At 36.0% G+C, this 21,947-nt stretch overlaps 2 protein-coding genes across 10 annotated transcripts in view; both read left to right on the forward strand.

Annotated features, from left to right (window-relative positions):
* Nucleotides 1-3,841, forward strand: part of LOC118277781 (synapse-associated protein of 47 kDa) — a 73,927-nt gene extending 70,086 nt beyond the window's left edge. For all 9 annotated transcript variants that reach the window (XM_035596693.2, XM_035596687.2, XM_035596689.2 and 6 more), the window contains one exon: nucleotides 689-3,841. In XM_035596693.2, the coding sequence (XP_035452586.1) occupies nucleotides 689-816 (128 nt within the window). In that variant the 3' untranslated portion in view covers nucleotides 817-3,841. The remainder of the gene's footprint in view (nucleotides 1-688) is intronic.
* Nucleotides 3,842-10,903: 7,062 nt separating this feature from the next.
* Nucleotides 10,904-21,937, forward strand: LOC126911675 (pancreatic triacylglycerol lipase-like). The gene is made up of 9 exons (XM_050700150.1): nucleotides 10,904-11,368; nucleotides 13,810-13,893; nucleotides 14,580-14,631; nucleotides 15,237-15,341; nucleotides 15,930-16,071; nucleotides 18,507-18,655; nucleotides 20,059-20,273; nucleotides 20,641-20,794; nucleotides 21,134-21,937. Exons 1-9 carry the CDS (start codon nucleotides 11,341-11,343, stop codon nucleotides 21,204-21,206), a joined length of 1,002 nt encoding a protein of 333 aa, XP_050556107.1. The 5' UTR covers nucleotides 10,904-11,340; the 3' UTR covers nucleotides 21,207-21,937.
* Nucleotides 21,938-21,947: the final 10 nt, after the last annotated feature.

Consider the following 21,947-nt stretch of genomic DNA (forward strand, 5'->3'; position numbering starts at 1 on the left):
AAAAGACATTGGTCCCTAATATGTTGAACAATCCTATAATATATTCAAAAAGAGTAAGTATATTATAAAAAATGGTATATATACAAGTGAGCACTGAAAAGATATGTAAGTAAATATACCAGTCAAGGTTGATATTATGCAACAAATGCGCATAAATAAATAAAAGCAGATTTATTGGGATGCCCTGTTATCGCATAAACACATCAATATTATCGAAATGAATTATATTGATGATGAGAAGACACATGTATATCTCAAGATAAATAATGCAAACTAAGCGTGAGTTATAAAATATATCGAAAAGGGGATCAGGAAGATTATGATAGATAGATCCTTAAGACGTCATTTGTGCATTTGTCAATATTTACTTAAAATTAATGTACCTAAACATTTGAATTACCTACTTAATACAGAGTGCATTGGATTTAGATTAGATATTTTGAAAATATTTAGGTTTTCGAATATCAGGATTTTAATGCATTAACCTACTGCGACATCAAATTTAGATTTTTACAACTAAATTGATTTAGTAGGATTTTGAATCTCAAGATAAATATCTTTACCAAAGTAATGTGTAAGTAAAATGACAATACTTAGGGCAAATGATTAAATCAATGCATATTTTTTGCAGGAATTTTAACTTATTGATTTTGATATTTAATTATAATTGTAATTGACCTGTTTTTAGAACAATGGGAGAAAGAACTTGAAGCCGAGCTGAATGAGTATGAGGTGGTAGCAGACAAAGCCGGGGACGACAAACAGTGGGAGAAGGAATGCGAAGACCTACTCGGAGACGACATGGACCTCAAGTAGACCGCGGTCTACTGAAAAGACCGGAGTAGACCATGGACTTATCAAGCTGCGCAACTCACGATAGACTGGCCCTCTAAGATAAGATGATTTGTTTTTAATTATATCATATTTAAATAAGCTTTTTTATATGTTGTTATAAATTTTAATTTTAATGTTGAATGAAAAATTGGGATGAATCGACTGTACAAATTAATTTCTTTTATCAATTATAGGGGCTGGTCATAATTAAAAGTTGTCGAACGGAGCTCAATTAAATTCTTATGACATTAAGTAAGGGTGCATTGACCTCACAGCGCGGCGCGTGTGTATATGCTTGTGATTACACTCTTGCGCACTGTGGGCCATGGAGGCTGTAGGGGTGTCAGAGATTAGATAATGCGTGTCTGATTAGATTCAACTGTTACGTAGATTGTAGTTTGTATTTACACACTCCTGAACTTAGGGCGGGAGATAATTACAAATATAGAAAATGTTTTGCTAATAACTGTCTGTAACCACTGTGCCAAGCTCTTCGCACATGGAGAAAGAATAACTATATACATTATATTCGAAGCATATTGGCTTTACACATTCTTGTTTATATTTTTCAAGTTTTTGGGACAGTCACCCGATATCTTCTCCCGCCTTGGGCGAGGCGAGAGGGAGTGTTAAACTCTACTAACTAAAAACCACCCCCTTCCTACTCCTGTTTTTCGAGTCGGAGCCTCGGTAGGCAGTCCGCATTTATATTGTATTTAAGTTCGCCATGTTTCTATATTTATCTTTACTTCCCTTATGTAGTCTGTACAGAAACAAAGTACATAATAGGTCTTTACCTATAAAATATCATCATACACATGCTGAACTGATGCTTATTTCAGCACATACTGGCGTTAATGTACTACTACTGTCTATTACTCAGTGCTTTTTCTCTTGATAAATGCCTTTTTTCTTTTATCTTTCAAAATTCCCGTCCTTATATAATATACATAACTTATATATGTATATAAATTGGAGTGTTGATAACTAGGCAGCTTTCTAGCCACCGACGTCATTTTTATCATACATAGTATCAACATAAAAATATCATATATCATTTGACAGTGAAAATAGCATTGTTAATGTGTCATTTGGATGAAATTCCTGTGCAGATAGGGCGAGATAAGGTTTATTGAAATATTATTATATATGACTTTATTGTTTAATAATAAGTCACTGAAATAGAACAAATATATGATATAATATGTATTGTGTATGTATATGATAGTGAAGGATAGACAATATATATGTTTTAGTGATAGGTAGTGTTGTATGGTAGTACTTGGGCTACAGTCCTGACTTTAATAGATTTTCAACCTTATCCTTATGTATTAAAGTTTAAAATAGATTGATGTAATTTCTGACTTTAGTCATAAATATTGTCGGGACTTTCAGTTCCCGTGTTACATCTAATATGTACACCTCTGTCTACTCTGTAATGGTATAAGGCGTGATGTTACATTGTGAAGTATGGCCCATTGGATGCAAGAGGTCAGGCCTAATGCTTACGTTACAAATTGTACCTAATTATAATTGAAATATGAGCTAGTTTGTATTACCCTGCAATTTAAGGGTAGTCGAATAGCTTTTACTGCCGCACTGAGAGATATTTAATGATTACTTAAACTATTCCTTAGCAACGCTTACTTCTAACGCGAAAAAAAAAATGCTAAGGACTGGGTTAAGTAACCATTAAATGACTCTGAGTACGGCGGTTAGTGTAATATTAAATATTTCAACTTTCTAATTATATTATGCAGTGGATGTTTGGTATTTCGATACTAAGCTTGAAGAAATATTGGGTTCGATTCCCATATTAGGCAAAGTAAAATGTAGAAATCGTGAAAAAACTGTATTGATTCTAAGTCTATAAATTCATAATATTGTGTTAATAGAGAAATTATTCCAAAACAAATTTTGTAAAATCTTGTGCTTCTCAGTGTAATGTGAATTGCAGAAATAATATCAGTTTCATATAACCAAATAATCTTTGGTTTTAAGATGGTACAATAAAATAATAATGCCTACTTATATACTAGGACATTTTTCCTCATTGCAATAATAATCTAAAAGAGAAGTCGTTTAAATAATCTCTGGGATATAAAAACTAATCCCGTTTTTATGTAGACGCACCGTAATATACACGATATTGTATTTATTTTGGAAACTAGTGTGCTGGTTAGTTATTATTAGTTTATTTAAAAATAATTATGAAATGTGTGTGTGTGTGTGTTTCTTTAAAAAAATATGATATAAAAAGTTTATGGCGTATAATACTATACCTGCTGATTATTTGGTTTTTGTATATTTTTAAGCTTAACATTCCTACATAGTATTAAATGTATCATTTTCTGAATGATCGGGTTTCTTTGACCCATATGGGATAACTTTGACAATATTCTAAATTTTAGCTTCGTGATGTCTTCAAAATAATTTTCTCTATAAACGTCTATGAAACAGTTATAAAAATAGCAGTAAGCGATAACTTACACGTGATTTGCGAATAATCGTGTAACAATTTTATTTGCAATAAATTATGAGTGAAGCTGTAATAAAATGATTATTTCAACGACTGCGCACTGTGTTGCACGTGAAAATAATCGAGGAAAAATTGTTCTCTTAGTATGTCAGTAGGCATTCACGTTCATTGATAAAAATGTCAAAGATTTTGCATAAAAATTACTTGGAACTATAAATATATAGTAACTGTAAATTATGACAAAAAATAGTGCACATTTTGGCACATAAAATAACTGTAGAAGCTCTAGATTTCTAAAATAACACATCTAAAGTATAACATTTATTTATCTTGTTAACCAGCTTGCCCAAATGTGAGATATTTGTCACTTAAACTTAATAATTGACACTTGTATTACCAAAGTTATGACAAACAGATTGACGGTGTCATTAAATTGTATGTAGATATTAATGTAAAGTTATGTCGTGTTCGTTACATCTATTGTAAACATTCCTATTTCATTGAAATTAAAATGAGTGTTCATCTCGATTTGTTGTGTTTTATTTCCCTTTTATTGATATCAAAATCATCTTTCATCATCACATCAGCTATAGACATTGACAGCTATAGGCTTCTACTGCTGATTATATTTTAATTTTTCTATCATTTAGAGATTGCGTTTCATGACTTCTGTAGTATTATGATCAAAACATCAATTTATCTTAAAGTAAGTAAGTAAGCCTAAGTATAATATAAACGGAATTAATATGCAAACATAATTAGGAGAAAGTATTTTATTTACTACAGGACTTGTCTTTTTCTTAGAAGGAATATATCAGCCCTAGTATATATCTAATCTCTATATACATATAAAAATCAATTGCTGTTTGTTAGTCTCACTAAAACTCGAGAACGGGTGGACCGATTTGGCTAATTTTGGTCTTGAATTATTTGTGCAAGTCCAGGGCAGGTATAAAAGGTGAGAAAAAAAAATGTTTGAGGCGGTACGAAGTTTGCCGGGTCAGCTAGTAATAAATAATAATAGTAGCACACAAGCGATATGGACTTCATAAAACAATATTATGTTTTATTACTACCTACAACCTACTTAAAGATAGTGCTAGGGCTGCTTTCCCACCAGAGATGTCCCATGCTACGTTGCTGTGTATGCGTTTGGCTTCAACCAATTACATTTATTGGTACACATAGCTTATCATTGTAGGAAATGGACTCACCTAAGCTATGTTTTTATATGGAAAGATGCGTGCTATGGATGGCTTCCCTACTATCAATACATTGCATACTCGAGCTGCGCATCTTCCTTGCACAGCTACATAGCTTAGTATCAGTAGAAACGGTCACATAGTTTCACAGCTAGCTCCGTAGCATTGTTACATAGCACATTTTGGCGGAAAAGCGCCTTTGATTAAGTCTAAAACCAGCAATATATAGCTCTCAAATTAATCTGATAGGAAATCCTCTTAAGCCAGTCCTGTGGTATAAAATAGGTCATCATCATCATCATCAGCCGAGAGACGTCCACTGCTGAACAAAGGCCTCCCCTTGATAATATAGGTATTTTCCAAAAAATACTAGAATTACTATGTTATCAACTTAGCATATTTTCTTTGAAGAAAATCATATGGCTTATTAATATATTTATAACTCATTAGATTTCACAAATACTTTAATTGTGTTGGATTAAAATTATCTCAAAACACGTTTTTTAGTATAGATAAAGAGATGCATACTTAATATGGTTTATGTGCTGTCCTGATAAATATTTATTTATATTGGTTTTACTGACCTTTATTTATTATTGAAAAGAATGTTAATATACGTCATAGCACCGGATGCGACATTTTTAATTCAAAAATTATTTCGTCCAAATGTTGACCATCACGTCGGACACACTCTTGGAATCTGGCTTAAAATTTTAGTATTCCGCGCCATCGCTGGAGAAGGGACGTCGGGTTACCATTAACCTCGCGAACGATATTTTCTTTTAATGCTGATATGGTCGGTGGATCGGTTTAATAAATTACTTTTGATACCCCCACAGAAAAAAGTCCATCTTAAATCCGGCGACCTGGGTGGCCATAGGATTATTCAGCAAAACGACTTATTAATATTGTTAGGGAACAAATCGCAAAGAAGCGCCATGGTCTCTCTAGCAGTGTGAGGCGTGGCGCCATCTTGAAAATGTCTGTGAACTGTAGGGAGGATGTTCTCTTATATTGGCAGTTAGAATCGGTAACTCATTCGCCGATAAGAAACGGCGGTCACTGTAATGACTTGTCCTTGACAATTTTCAAAAAAATAGGAACCGATTATTCCTCTGCATTGACAAAACACCAAACCGTCACTTTGGGACTGTGAAGTGGCTGTTGATGTTCTAATCGTGGGTATCTGTACATATTTAGGTGACCAATAACGACCGTTCTGTTTATTTACACTTCCATTTAAATGAAAATGGGCTTCATCACTTCGGGATTGTGTTCACCGTACGAAATCGCTGCAACATTGTTTCGCAGAAACTTTTGCACAAATTGTAATCATTAGGCTTAAGCGCTTGCACAATTTGACTTTTAAAGGGGTGAAGTTTAAGGTCCTTTTTCAATATTTCGTGCACAATCGTTTTTGGGAGCCCTAGAGCAGCCGCTCTCTTACGCACGGACTGTCGCGGGTTATCGCGTAAACTGTTTGCGACAAGTTCGATGTTGTCATCAGTCTTCGACCTTCGACTGGATCCCAGCCGCGGATTATTTGGTGCTGAACTTGTTGCTCTGAACCTCTGCACCCACTATCGAATCAAATCTTCGCGTAACCTTCGGATATTGTACCGCGAACAAAATCTTCGACAAACAATAGCACAGGAATCGTTTGCTTTAAAACAAGCTTCGATTGCAAACGCACGTTGTTCTCCTGTCCACTGCGACATCGTGGCTAAGGAACCCGCACGAATGACGAATCGAACGAGACCACCCCGTCCGCCCCTCCGCTAACGGTTCGAAAATAGTTTGAAATTTAAATCCTAATTCTGCCACCGGACACCCTGTATTTATTTATATTGGTTTTACTGACCTTTATTTATTATTGAAAAGAATGTTAATATACGTCATAGCACCGGATGCGACATTTTTATTCAGAAATTACTTTGAAGGAGGATGAAGAATAACTCTGAACCGACTAAGATTTGGAACTTGGCGATATAGTAACTTTTATTCATTCAAAATTGTATCCAATGATGTAACACACATAGCTGTTGGAAGTGGGACCTTCATAAAAACTCTGGCATCCTCCTTTGCGATTACACTCGATGTTGCTTAAAAATCGTAAAGCGCTGATTAAAACGATATAAGGAAGGATTATTATGATTAAAATTTAATTAATTAGCCACTATAATGTATTTACAAATTGGTGATTTATAGATAAAGTATCTTAAACCCTAATGCCCTACATTGTAATAGTATTTATTAATCAAATCATGTTTTTATGTAATACATGTAAACTGACATGCCCCTGACCCGAAGCTGCGGATTGACAAGCGGGTGACCGGAGCTCCGGCTCGAAAAGCATGAGTAGGAACGGGGTGGGTTTTTCAGTTAGAGTCTGACACTCCCTCTCGTGTCACCCAAGAGACGCCATTAGACGGTTTTCACCCATCAAAAAATAAATAAAACCTATAATGACGACACAATCACAATATTAACAAAATATAAACAAGATATTAATGAAGTACTAGATAATAATTGTAGTACTACTGCGTATTTTTATTTCATAAGTACCGAAGTTTATTGTTGTCATATCTATGATATATAAATTGATTTATATGTACAACACTGCATCGCTATCGGGATTTGTACATGATATGTATTGACGTCAAATGGATCGTCCCATCGTATTAGTTGTACAAGATATATTGCCGCGGCTTCCTCAATGATAGTACTTAAGTTTTATTTATTTTTGCGTCATCACAATATAGTGAGAAAAGGAGAAACTCTGGAGGTTTTATTGTAAAAGTACAAATAATTGAGCTTTAGTTGGATTGGCATTGGGGCCAGGAAATGATTCATCATTTTATATCATTAGGTTAGGCTGAATCTTGAGCGACGGCGAACCCTCGCGTCCGGCACGTGGAGTTACGTTTAGAGGTGTTTAGAAGGGGGCTGGGATAGCGTCTCCTCCTGTAACGCAATCATGCTAGCTAAGGAGGAGACAGGGCGTGTGATAACAAACCTTCTTCATGAGATTTAAGTTTTTTTGGTGACCTCTACCATCTAAGCTTCTGCACTACTAATTATAATTTTTTTCTCCAGGCCTTAAATCGACTATACTCGTATGTATCAGTAAGTAAATCAGCATTTAAATACATATGCAAGGTAGTATTCAAATTAGATTCTATACCAGAGTACCTTGTATATTAATATGCAAGTATCGAAGCTGCTACACGGCATGGCGGTGCTACAGTTTGAACGCAAAGCGTGTGAACGGACGTAGGTAGATGATACGATATGATGGTGCGGCACTATCAAGGGAAGTTGCTACTGTACGTGGTTTACTATGGATTAAGTCCTTTATCTACATACGTAGATTCGCAGAATTCTTTGTGTATACGCCTGTATAGAGCTAATAAACTAGACGTGCCTTTATAACTTTGTTTGTCGCGGAAAAAGTGTTAATAAAAAGCTGTAAAAATGAGAGAAAAATCCGCCTTGCTATCATGTGTCGTGTGCGAAACGTTGACCATCTTTTACCAATCAACGTTGCTTACCATCAGGTGATCCGTCAGCTCGTTTACCGGCTTATTCCATAAAAAAAATTAAGGTATTTTCCCTACATATTGCAATGTCGTCGAACAGTCTGCATAATACATTTATAGGTTCATAATCTCTACAATTATGATTTGACGTCCATAGACACGGATCAAGGATCTTGGTTTACACAATCTTAACTCGTTTTTATTTGGTTAATCTTGCGCCAAAATGATAAGCCATCATTGACGTCATCAATAAATAATCTAGTGCTGGCACATTGATGACAATAATTGCTGGTTATCGGGACTAACCAGAGAATTAATGATAAAACTGTAATAATTTCAGTCATTTGAAGTATTCACCGAATATTTAAAGGTACCGCTACATGCAGGGGCTATGTGGTTGTGTGGTATGGTCCAATATCAGACTATAGAAAAATCATCACCTCAGTAGTAGGTACCTTTAGGCGACTTTTTGTAGCGATAATGTCACGAGGATGCGTCGATACAGTCGTGATGTACACATAAAACGTATTACCACTTATCAGTTAGGCTGCCTTGCGTCGTTTTTCTATTTTTTTTTATGACTGGCCCTATTTGTTCGTTGTGCTGCGTTGCGTCGGTGCAACGCTGGGCATACACTACGTTGTTGCGTTGTGACTCCTCTCTCTTTTTTTTCCCTATTATATTTTTTTTAGTCACTGGCAAATAGGTCGTCGCGTCAGTGGGGTCACACAAAAAGCGCGACAGCACCGCTACAAAATGTCGTCGTGGGCGAGAGGCCAGATGAGTGAATGAAATAATTGAAAACTTAATGTATTGAAACTGAAATTCAATTAATAAACATGACAAAACTTAGGTGTCTACATCAAGCTTATATTTATATTGACTGAGAGGTGGAGGTAAATACTCGTAAGTATCTAAAGTTTTGGTGCAGGAATTGAAGCTGTATCACATAAGTGCCTTTTTTTGAGCACAAGGGAAATCCTCATGGAGCGTCGTCGTCTGGGGAGGATGAAATAAATTGTCAGACTCTTACTGGGTAATACCAACCCCGGTGTCCCGTCTCGTACCCACGTACGAGGGTGCGAGAAACAAAGTTCTTCCGTAGCCCCCAAACTTGAGGATCACATAAGTGCCTAGTTCAGTTGGACTGTTGGGTAATTGTTTTAAACCACCAATGATAACATCACACGTTCACACGTTTTTGACACAATATACACGTAGGTAGATACATAAATGTATACTTAAGTATGTACATAATACGATTCAATATTAGTTGACATAGTTCATTCATACAAGTCTTCACATAGTTTGGTAAATAGAAACACGGTGTGCAAATTTATTCGCTCTATTTACACTTGTTTGACATAACATAGAGCCTATTATACTTTGAAGGGGTAGGTAGAGGTGCCATAGCTTTTTCAATTGGGTGGTATCCTCGATCAAAAATAAATTATTACAACTTATCAATACAATAACATATTCAAAAATAATCATAGGTACTCTCATTAATAAATGATGAACTACTTAATTTTCGATTTTTTTCTAGCTAAATTTCTAGAAATATGTCTGCTATTTGACGTAAAAATCTGATGACATCATAATAGAGTATTTCATACAAAGTTCATAGAAAATATAGTTTTTGACGTTTTGAAAAAAGTATTGAATTTGACTAGTAGGAAACATGCCTATTGTGTACGTTTTCAGGCCGTCAATCACGTTGAAATTACTGAACAGATTTTGATGAAATCTGGTGTATAGATAGAGTATGACTTCTTTCATATATCTATGGAGTATGAGCTAGTTTGGGTGATAGGATACTTTTTATCCCATGGGAATGCGGACGAAGCCGCTAGCAGAAGTTAGTATGTAAATTGTACTACTTTAAAGTTTTTATTACCTACTTACTTACTGTGGTGTAACGCGTGATGCAAACATTATCTCATATTTATAATTATATTTCCTAACAATAACATTAACGGTTGGCTGCACGGCCGGCGGCTGTGTTCCGTGTTGTGGCAGGTTCGAATCTGCACCGGAATAAATATTTTATATATTCATTCATATATTATGATCCACAAAATGTTCCAGGTACGTACGTAGTGCGTTGATGTGTCTAAGTATTTATACTATGTGCTACTGAGGAATTCAAAAAAAATAACTTTACACTGTTGTGTCAGAACCAAAAATCAAACCCACGTTTCAGTACTAGCTTCTGCCAGCGGCGGCATATTTCACCAAAATCCGAAAATCAGTAGTTTGAGCGTGATTGACGGACAAACATCCAAACTTTAAAACATACAAACTTATGCATTAATAATATTAGTGTATTGATGTATAAAACCCATACATCAATGTATTAGTGTGAATATTATAGAATCTACAAATAAAACATACTTATAAATTTCGCCATTGATTTTGTACCTTTGCATATAATGTAAAAGGCGAGGTCGAGCTTATTGTCCATACATTGGGTATGATAATACCAAGACTGATTGACACTTTGATCATCCCAATAACCAATACAAAGTCAAAATCAAAAGCATTTATTTTAATTAAAGGGTTATCTTCAAAAACCTTCATTATTCTCCCGCGTTATAAAGCATCGTGGTAGTGCATTATCATTCTTGTTTTGATTGGATTAGTTGAGAGCAGTGACACAGCTTAATTTATTGAAACCAAATTTTGTTTTTCAATCGGCAGAATTGTTAACTTTCCATTGAGGATAAGGACGCGGTTAACTTTTTGTGTTTTTTTTTTGAAGAATCACCAAACCCGTGACAAATAAATAGTCAGTCAGTCTGTCCGTCAGTGGAGCTACCTAACTCGTTCCAAATAGCTTATAGAGAAGAACTAGCAATAAACTCTAACTCATTACCATGTAATACATAAATAAATACAAGATTCCGAATGACATACAAACTGGAGCTACATAAATAATTACATACAGATTCAAGTTGAACATCTGAGTGGCCGAGACCTCGTGCAGTCGCCTTACACCCGCCCGCCACAGCGAGCGTGAAGATTGCCAACCTCTTGGAAAAATAGTGATCAATCCATACAAGTTTTTGAAAAAAAAATACCTCACCGTAATATTATGTTTTTCCGAGTCCGAGTTTGTAAATGCACCTAAAATATAGGAGAAAATTTTAGTATGGGGTAGCATTTAAAAAAATAATTGTAATTTTTTATTGATTTAAGACTAGAAACATTAATTTTGTGCATTAGTGGTTACGTGCAGGAGTCGATATAGTACCACGTTGTGCCGCAGTGCATAGTGCAGTCAAATATGAAGTGGATTATTTGTTTTTTGAGTGGTATGTATTGCTTTATTTTCTTTTTTGTTATTGGTAACATTTGGTATATTATTTAGGAAATTAATACATTACCTTAATACCTAATACACAAGTATGTGATAATTTCATCGTTCGTTTTATCGGTAGGTCGGTGTTATTCCCGGTAAGTTTGTCATTTTCCTACAAGAAAAGAGGATCCATATAATTTTAACGTATCTAAAATACCGTGTCTACCTCTACTCCCTCTTTTTTTCGTGTGATGATAATTTTATTACATACTTATGTTTGTATCATAATTAATTTCGCGTTTTTGTTTCGATTACTTTAAACGTAGAGATTCTGGGAAAGACAATACAGAGCTTTTAAGTATGGGACAATTCTCAGTACCTTCTACTACTATGGAGTCTAGATTCTTCCCAAGTTTCCCAATGTATGACAATGGTCCAATAAAATTAACAACGTGTTATGTTACGTCTTTAATAAAATATTGATGTTTATTACACGGGTGAAGTCATAAACTGTATTTTATTTTAGTAGGTCAAGCTTCAATTATTGTTATATAAACACGTTTCGTAAAAATATCAAAATTACCGATTTAATATGATCGTAAGTGCAGTTGTAAATTGTAGCTTGAATCATCGTCATTATGTTTATTGATATTGTTACCTCATCTCTGCTTTTACTGACTCCGATATATTGAGTAGTTTTTACATTTAGCCTTCTCGTCTAGCCACATTACTTAGTTCATTAGAAGAAACAATCAGAGGGCTAAATCTGGAAACGGTTTGATCGCATTAACTTAAAAAAACAATCGCACTATGTCCTCGTAATAAGTTTATGTAGGTACTAATAATTGACTTTGATTCAGGACCCAAGTCTTGGCTCTATTTATTAAACTCCCAGATATAGGTACGTAGGTATTAAACTCACACAGGAAAAAAGCAAAGCTGATTTAATTATTTTTTCTAAAAAAATCCTTTTTACGTATTTATAAGTTTATTATTGGCACAAATCGAGAATGCTGAATTAGTTTAGTATCCATAAATACAGAATCTAATTCGTTATCAATAAATCTGTGTCATTAACAAATGTGGGAGAGCCATGCTTCGGCCCGAATGGGCTGAATTGACCTATGTTTCGTTGTGTCAGTGGCTCAATTAAACCCCTCCCCAATCTTCCCAATCCTCAATTCCCCAACAAAGTACTGGTGCCTTTTCTGCCTCTTCTGTTCTACATAAGAGGGTTGGCCAACTCCACACTTAGCAAGCCAGTATAATATCAACTAAAGCAATTTTTTCATGTTAATGAAATCTTTTTGTTAATGTGAGGATTAAAGGAAATCTGACGGAAACAACTTAATTTACAGCAATTTGTAAGCAAAAGATATAATGTATAGATTAATAGAATTATTATTTATTACTTTATGCTCTTTGAGTACGGCCTTTAAGTAGTGTGTGACGCAAATAACATAGCTACTAAATGTAACAAACAAACACATACATGATACTTCTTTAAAACTGTTGTAGTTGAGCAAGAAGAGCTATACCCTTAGTACAAGTTTTTAGTACGACTTTACGTTAAACAAAAACGAAACGAGAGCGCGCTCGACAATCTGAATGGCCAGTGCGAATGAACCAACCAATCCGAGCGCCGAACGCGCTCTCGTTTAACGTAAAACAAACTCGTACTAAGCCCTCTGGTTTGAAATCTTGCGTCCTTCAGAGAAGGATTGTAAAAAAATCAAAGTCAAAGGGTTTATTACAACTAAGTGTACAGATGATGGTCACAGAATTATAATAGGGCTTAAGACTTAGACACACATTAACATTTCCTATAAAATTCTACTCAGAAGGTGTCACATTATTTTATATAAAGAAAAGGAATTGTCAGCTTTAGGTCAAATTATAATAAATCCTTGTTTGCATTGTCCGTGGCATTGTCAGTCAAGTGTTTTGAATGCAAGGGCAAGTGCCAAGATAGACTAAGATTTGAATGCCTAATTGATCAAAGTATTACTGAGTATATTAAGTATTATAAATCTGTGCATGATGTGCATCCCTTTTACTTGAAAGAGAGTCTCTGAAACTATCGTGAGGTTATGTTATTAGGTACTCTTAATAAGTAAGTATATTTAATAGGAAACACGGTGTCTTGTAATATATTTTTGTGTAAGATATTCTTAAAAGTGCAACAGAATGCAGATCACACCGGCACTTTTCGCAATGTTCAAAATTGTATCATTGATGAACACTTAAATAGTAATCATGCAGAACTCTAAAAGTAAATGCTAGTAGTCTGATGCAATGGCCGATCTTTGAAAATGTTATATTATAATATGATTGTATAAAGCTGAAGAGTTTGTTTGAATGGCAACCCATGAAACTACAGCATATTGTTTTGTAAAAGTAGGTAGATAGCTACCACCTTAAATTAATATAGATTTGTTTATTTTTATATTGCAGTGGTGTTGACCTGCGGCGGCCAGAGACCACCCTTCATACCCTTCGGGTCAGATAGCTTTAGAACTATAGTGAGGGGACTAAGCAGTAAGTAACACATTTACATAATAATGTCCATAATACCCCATCTTCCCAATCCCCGATTTAAATCCTTAAATTCTCAACCCCCAAAAGGCTTGTTATGCTTAAGGTGTTTCGGCCGTCAATGGGCGGCGGCTTTGCCTTCTTGGATTGCTTACTATCAGGTGATACGTACGCTTGTTTACAGGCTTTCATTTTAACAAACATTAATATGTCTATTTTTATTGTTAACAATTACGTATCTTCCAATATTTATTACAATAATTGTAAAATAAACAATCGTTAAATCCTTTTTAATTGATAAAAAGGATGATGAAACAAATGTTAAATCTTACTATTATATCATAAATGCGAATGTTTATGCTTTTGTATGTATGTTTGTCACTCAATCTCCTCGAAATTGCTGAAGGGATCGCTATAATCTGCTCCTGTGCCCATGCGGAACAGGGTAGATTATAGTCTGGAATGACACATAGGACACTTTTTATCCCACGAGACCGCGGGCGAAGCTGCTGGCAGAAGCTTGTCTATAATGCGATAATAATAATCTTTAAATCTTGACCTCAGGATTTTTTTTTTAAACTGCGATCAGCTTCTGTCTTTAGCGGCTTCCTCTAAGTCCCCTGTAATCCCTAAGCGGCCTGGCAAATACCTTTACCAAGATCTTCTTATCTTAATTCTGATACTTTCAGCCGCTCCTGGCCGCTCTGCAGTAGTTGACGACATAATCATTCGGTATTTCAGGTAAGAAATGACAACAAACTACCTTTTGATTACAGTAATAAGGCATTGTTTACATTGTACTGGGTCAAATGGTTTCAAATCTAAGTAATAGAGTAAGTGGGCTATTTATCTGCAATACAAACAAATTGTTGTTTATGTAATATTTTTAAAATTGGATAATAAGTACCTTACCTACATAGGTGGCTATTTACTCGTCTTCTAGTGATTGTCATTATAAAAATTGAACGCTTTAGGCATTTTGACTGCACGGTTGACGCGGTGGCTGGATAACCGGCTGTCGCATAACGTGTAGCGGGTTCAATTCACGTACGGAGCAACTCTTGAATGTTTGTAAACACACGCCGAGAAACTGGAGAAGATTTTGCGTTCATAAAAAAATCAAAGCATTGAGCAAAATTGTTGCAATTTTTATTAAGTAGTTCTTATTTTTGTAAATGATTTGATCTTCGCTTGGTCGGTGGCAAATGGTTGCGAATCCTATCAATCGTGGAAAATATAGCGTAATATAGACTTTGCTATTATTATAAAAACATTTCTGTACTCTTATATATTGGTAAGAAAAACTTCACAGACTACATTTACATAGGTATTTGTTGTTTTTCCAGTACAAATGTGACGTCTCCGAGTTCTTACCGCATCGCCAACATCAGGGCGGTGCTGTCCGACCCGGCGTTTGACGCCAACAAACCAACCGTACTCTACGTACATGGGTGAGTATTCAAGTTTAAAAGGTATTTGATGACTATTTTATTTTTAAGTCTTTGATTGCCAATAGAAAACTGTTGAAGGCAAATCCTCTGCTAACGTCGGTCACCGGTGACCACCACGGCGTTCAATATGTTAATTATTATGTTTATCGGCTTACTCACGTAACTGTTTGACGAGGAACTCGACTAGTTTCAAGCCATGCTAGAGGCTCATATTCATGAGCAGCATTCCGCGACACACGACGCGGCGATTGTCGCACTGCTACCATTTTATTTTATATGTTGTTCTATCGTTTTCTGCGAAACTGTATTGCTGGTTGAATGGTTGCAAGCACCTCTGCCGAGTATTTGATTAGCAGGTTGAGTATAGCTCTATTCAGAGATAGCGAACCAACCACGTGCGAACCGGCAACACATTTGTGATATTTCATTAAAAGCTCTATATTTCATTACCGAGAGAGTCTTCAACATGAGCAGCTTGCTCAGACGCCTTGCCTTTCCGTAGTAAACTGTGATTTTTAGTTAATTTAGTATGTCTCACGATAGTTATCTATACACTTAAAACTATACCACATTGTTCTTTTCCCCCAGCTACGTGGAACTCCTAACAGATGACAGTATAACGACGGTGGTGTCTGCCTACCTGAAGCGCGGCGGGTACAACGTCCTGGTGGTGGACTGGTCCAACCTGGCCTTCGGGAACTACGTCGTCGTCGCCAAGACCGTGCCACGTGTAAGATTATTCTCATTTTTCTATTGGAATCGCGCATTCACAATTTTATTACTTATACCATTTAATCATCAGCCTATAACTGTCTCACTGCTTGGCAAAAGCCCGCCACAACCTCCCATACCGCTGCAACTCCTGTAAGCCAGGATCTACAGTAGATACAACGATGAAAACACCGAAACACTGAAGTCCCAGGGACATGAATCTTGGATCCCGCAACGAAACAAATCAGAAGATGTTATTAGGGGAAGAAAAAGAAAACGATAGTTTCCACTTCCCTCGGTGAATTTAATGCAGGAGACAGAATGACTTAAGCCTTAAGGTCCCAGTATATGGCAATAGGCACAACCCCTATTACATAGGATTTATAACACAAATGGTGAATAGTGTACCTAAATAATTACGTGTTGTAATGTGCACCTCTGCCTACCCCTTTGGGGATAAAAGGCGGAACGTTGCATGAGTTCAGGTATCCTCACAATGTTTTAATTCATCGTATGTCAGTAATGTCTAAATAAACTTAGATTTCTTTAGAAATTACGGACTTAAAGTGCTAAATTTTCTTCAATATAGATATTGCAATTTTATTACAAGATGAGATGCACATCTACCTCATGCCTTTTGGGGGATAAAAGGCGTGACGATGCGACGATGACGACGATATAGTTTAATAAAATATAACTCTTTGAGACGTGTGATGTTTTCTTTGCATAATTTCAGTATTCCGCAAAAACCTATGACATCAAGACACAAATTGTGTTAATTCTTGGCAAATAAGAACAAGTTCTCATGAATTTTGAAACAAAATCTTGCGTTATTTCGGTTTGAAACTGATATAATCTGAATTGTATTGCGAATTAATTACTCGTTTATCTGTTCGCCAGACTATGCAAGGATAGTTTGAGTAATTTAACAAAATAAATGACTTGTTTTACACGTTAGAACAATTACTTGTTATTTATTATTGCCAGTAACCTCATATCTTATTTGGAGGTTCAATTTATTTTTCATGAGTGGGTCGTTGACTGCAAGATTCTTTGTTTGATTCTTATTTGAGGCACGGAAAATGTAAGAAGTTGGTAAGTGAGTAATTTATTTTTTTAATGGGGTAACTCATACAATGTCTTTTCGGAGCCCGGTAAATTCGTTAGGTAGTCCGCAGCTCCGAGTAAAATTGGTTAGGCATGCATTTTTGTAAATGGTGATCCGGGGGCTTAAGACGCCCGCTCCTTATGCATGAGAGTGCGGGTTCGAAACCTACCAACGGCAAGTAACAATGTGACTTTTTTCAAGTAACGTGTACTTTCTTAGATTATTTATACACCACTGACAAACGGTAAAGGAAAACATCATGAGGAAATCTGGGTTTATAATTTCTAATTATAAGTTTGAAATCGCCAACTCGCATTGATCAAGCGTAGTGATGCTCAAACCTTCTCCATTTGATAAGAAACTTTTGGTCAGCAGTTGTTACTAATAGGCTGTTGATGTGTATGTGTGAAATGAACGATTTGGTTGTATCACTTTAAAGAGCTGGTTTTTTAAGACTAGCTTAGATTTGAATGTTTTTAGAGATCCCATAAGTAATCAGTTGTTCCCATTCAGGGCTAACAGTTGGGTATCAAGTAATATTTCTTTGTATAATTCATTCAAACTTGTGAGAAATAATTCTAGAGTGGCATAATTTTTGTTTCCGAAGGCTCTGAGCGGAAACTAATGAATTATTCATTAATTTAAATTTGTATTTACTGTTATATATACATATATGAAGGTTGCTATTGTTATAAATATTTATGAGGTTGTATGTATATTACTATACTATATTATCTAATTGTGACCCTGTCTGGCGAGACCTTAGTTATGCCAGTTTATAATACAAACCTTTAATATAAATCTTAAAAAAATATTCACATGAATTACAAATGAAGTTTTTTTAATTAAAAACACATTGTTGAATTCTTATTCGAAGAATTATTGCTTAGTTCCGGTTAAATAAAATGTTACTTGTTTTTAAATTTTGAAATCATCACTAGTATTGCAATAGTATTTAGTGTAACCTGTGGAAAAGAACGGCTATTCCTTTAATGGAACTCATAACATAACATACATATATACATATCATCCATGGCGGGATGAGCAGCAGCATTCCCTAAAAGATATCGGTGATCTAATTGGAATCCCCAAGCCGCCTGCTAAGCTTCAATTTATGGCAACTCCCTTTCACTTAGTAACAACCAAGCCAGAGAATATGGAACGCCTATTCCTACGAATCTTACATAACATAACTAACTAAAAGTACGCACTAAATTGAATGTGCATACCACACGTTGTCTACCCCATCATTTTTATTTTTTGTCAAGCAGCAAACTAGAATATTAATAACAGAAGATCATTCAGAAGCTATAGCACACATTAATCTTTTCTATTCTTAATTCCAGGTGGGAGAATTCGTCGGCAAGTCGGTGTACAAGCTGGTGAAGCGAGGGCTGCCGGTCCAGAACCTGCACCTGGTCGGCCACTCGCTGGGCAGCCATATCTGTGGGTACATCGGGAGGTACCTCAAGGCGAGGGGGTTTAATGTACCCAGGTAATGTAGCTCTAGGTTTATTTGATTGTAGTTATTCGATTTTGCCGTCTATGGCGTAACGATGTCAGAAAATTAAGCAGGTTATCAGCTATGCAAAGGAGTTCCTTTTCTTTTTTTTCCTATTTTAAAAATAATTAGTTGCCCCACACTAGAATTTTCTCCCGTCTCGTGGGTGCGTTTACAAACACACAAGTTCCCAGACGGCACGGTAGTGCCATGGTTGCTGGCTGCTGCCATGTGGCATGGCTGCCACGCAACGTGTAGCGGGTTCGATTACCGCACGGAGCAACACTTTGTATTTTCCACAAATAGTTTTTTCGGGTCTGGTTGTCATGTGTATGTGAACTTGTATATTTGTAAACGCACCCACGACACAGGAGAAAATCCTAGTGTGGGGCAACCTTTTTTAAGATAAAGAATGTAAATAGTAATACGTACCGAACCATGTTGTAACAAAATATTTTCGATTTGGTTTCCAACGTGCAATGATTCACTTGAATGATATATCATTATGTTCATTATAAGTAATAATATAGACTGTAGGTTTCTTACAAGCTCGCCTTGACTTTAGACAATTTGCGAACGGACTGTGGCATTTTTCAAGGAGAGTTTTAAAGTTAAATGTAAAATATTAACCCTGTCATTTTCTTATAGGGGTAGGTAGCAGTTTGGGAATTTTTAGTAAAATATAGACTATCCTCAAGAATTATACACCTGCCACACTGACATTTAATGAATACTTAAAGTATTCCTTAGTAAAGATTTTGTATCGAAAACAATTGGGTTAAGTAACCATTAAATGACTTGAGTACGGCGGTAAGTAACAAATAGAAAACTAGTATAAATTTATTTATTTTATTTAATTTAATCGGCAATCTTCCATTACAATAAGAATTAACCAAGGTAATCTCGTACATCATCTGAATCGTACTTAGTTACTACAGTAATTAACTTGCATTCCACGTTTAACTTTGTTTACTTACGAGAACATACCTGGTTGCCTGACATTAGCCATGCATTATAGAAGCCACACCGTAATACTTGTATGTCACACCGATAAAACTAATTCAAAATCTACCATAATATCAATATATCAAAAACATTACAAATCAGGTTCTCCATTGGTCGGAATAATTTTTGAGAAGACATGAACGTTACATGTGCCTGATTTTATTTTAATAGCTAACTGTAAAATATCTAACTTGTGGATAATAATATCATTCTTTTACTGGGTGCTATACCTATCAATTTTAATCACACTGCAACTTAACTGCCTTGTCGGTTGAATGACAGCAAGGTCGCTAGTGCAGCTGCAAAGGGTCTCGATTTCCAAGACAAATCTTATAGATATTGCATATTATTTGGTTGTAACATCTAAATAAAAAATCTTCTTACTATTTCAGACTAACAGCCCTAGACCCAGCCTACCCAGGTTTCTACCCACCCATAGCAGCGGCACCCATGACTCCAGCAGACGCAGACTTCGTGGACGTGATCCACACGGACGGTGGGGGGTATGGGGCTCCCGACTCCACGGGCCAGGCCGACTTCTGGCCCAATGGGGGGCAGGCCAAGCAGCCTGGCTGTCTGTCTGCTACCTTACCGCTTAGTAACGAAGGTGAGATAATATATTAATTCATGTTATATGCTGGGATAAATCAGGTCAGGGATGTAAAACAATGCTTTTATATTTCCTTGAACCATTTTCTTATAGCTCCTAAATCAATGAACTTTAGAGATAGATGTAAAACATGTTCTGTTTTTGTTATTGATATCACAAATAATGTGTTTGTTAACGCACCGAAATACACAGAAAATCCTTTTTTTTGAGGGGGCAAAACCATCCAATTTTTTTCCCGCCATGAGCTAGGCGAGAGGAGTGTCATACCCCTACTGACTTAAAACCACCTGTTCCTACTCCTGCTTATCGAGCAGACAGAAAAAAAGTAGGGCTATTTTTAAAACAATTCTGGTGGTGTTTCCAGACTTTTGCAGTCACTGGCGTTCCTGGGAGTTCTGGTCGGAGTCCCTGCTGAGGGACGACTTCCTGGCGCGTCCGTGTGAGGACTACGACACCTTCCTCCGAGGACAGTGCTCCGGGCAGCCGCTTGTGTTCATGGGGATACGATCCACGCCAGAGTAAGTTTAATAGTCTTCTTTCTTTCATCTTCTTCGTCCCCTGTTTCACTGAAGAATACGAGTAAGACAGAAGGACAATCATAGCACGTATAAAGAAAAACACTTTACTTTATTTTGACACCTATTAGCTGCATTAAATTAATATAGGGGCACAGTTATAACTACATTTTAAATTTTAGGTATCTTTTTGAATTTGTGCTGCAGAGATTTTGAATTCGATTCAACAAAAAGAAAATTATTACAACAAAAACAAAAATATTTTTGCTCCTTGAAGTATAATTATCTCATGTTTGACTATTAATCACCTGAGTAGTGTAAAATAATTTCTTATATTTACAGTTTACGCGGAAACTTCTACTTGATTACCGGAGCGAAGTCACCATTTGGGCTCAACTCGAGAGGAGCGAGCTGATGGTGATACACCAGAACCATGTATCATTTAAACATTAATCACCAGGGTTGGCGATGAGTGATAAGCAGTTGGATATAACTAGTAACATTATTAGAGATTATACGCATACATAGAGTGATTGCCAGCTCCTTAAACCTAAATGAATGGATATTGATGGTATGATATGATTTGTGGAAGCCCGCATCCACAGCAACGTAGCATAGCACATCTCTGGAGGAATCGCAACCTGTACAATTAGTTTTGTATGAGACCCAATATTTAGACAAAAGACTTTTCTCCAGTTATGATAAAGAAAAAGATAAAGATTCTGTGCATAATTTAAAAACCAACGTTTTTAAGATAGTAAGATTATCTCCTGTGTCGTGGGTGCGTTTACAAGCATACACCAGACAAATTGAGATGCAGATAACACCCAGACCAGATACGCACACAAAGAGTTGCTCCGTGCGGGAATCGAGCCCGCTAAACATTGCGTGGCAGTCGGTTGCCCAGCTACATCGCCAACCGTGCAGCATTTTGTAAGCTCTCTTATACTTGCGTAGACTTCGAATTCATTATTAAAGTTATGCTTGTGTCTTGCGATTTGGGTTTACACAAATACTAATTAGGAGTACGAGATAGTTTGTTCCTGTTGTTGCAGTTTATTCTGTCTAGTCTAGCAGTAAGTTGTAGTATGTATGTAAGTAGTAGTAGGGACTTAGGTAATAAATTAAACTTGAGTTATCGATACATATTGTTGTT

The sequence above is a fragment of the Spodoptera frugiperda genome, chromosome 18 (assembly GCF_023101765.2).
Source record: "Spodoptera frugiperda isolate SF20-4 chromosome 18, AGI-APGP_CSIRO_Sfru_2.0, whole genome shotgun sequence".
NCBI lineage: Eukaryota > Metazoa > Arthropoda > Insecta > Lepidoptera > Noctuidae > Spodoptera > Spodoptera frugiperda.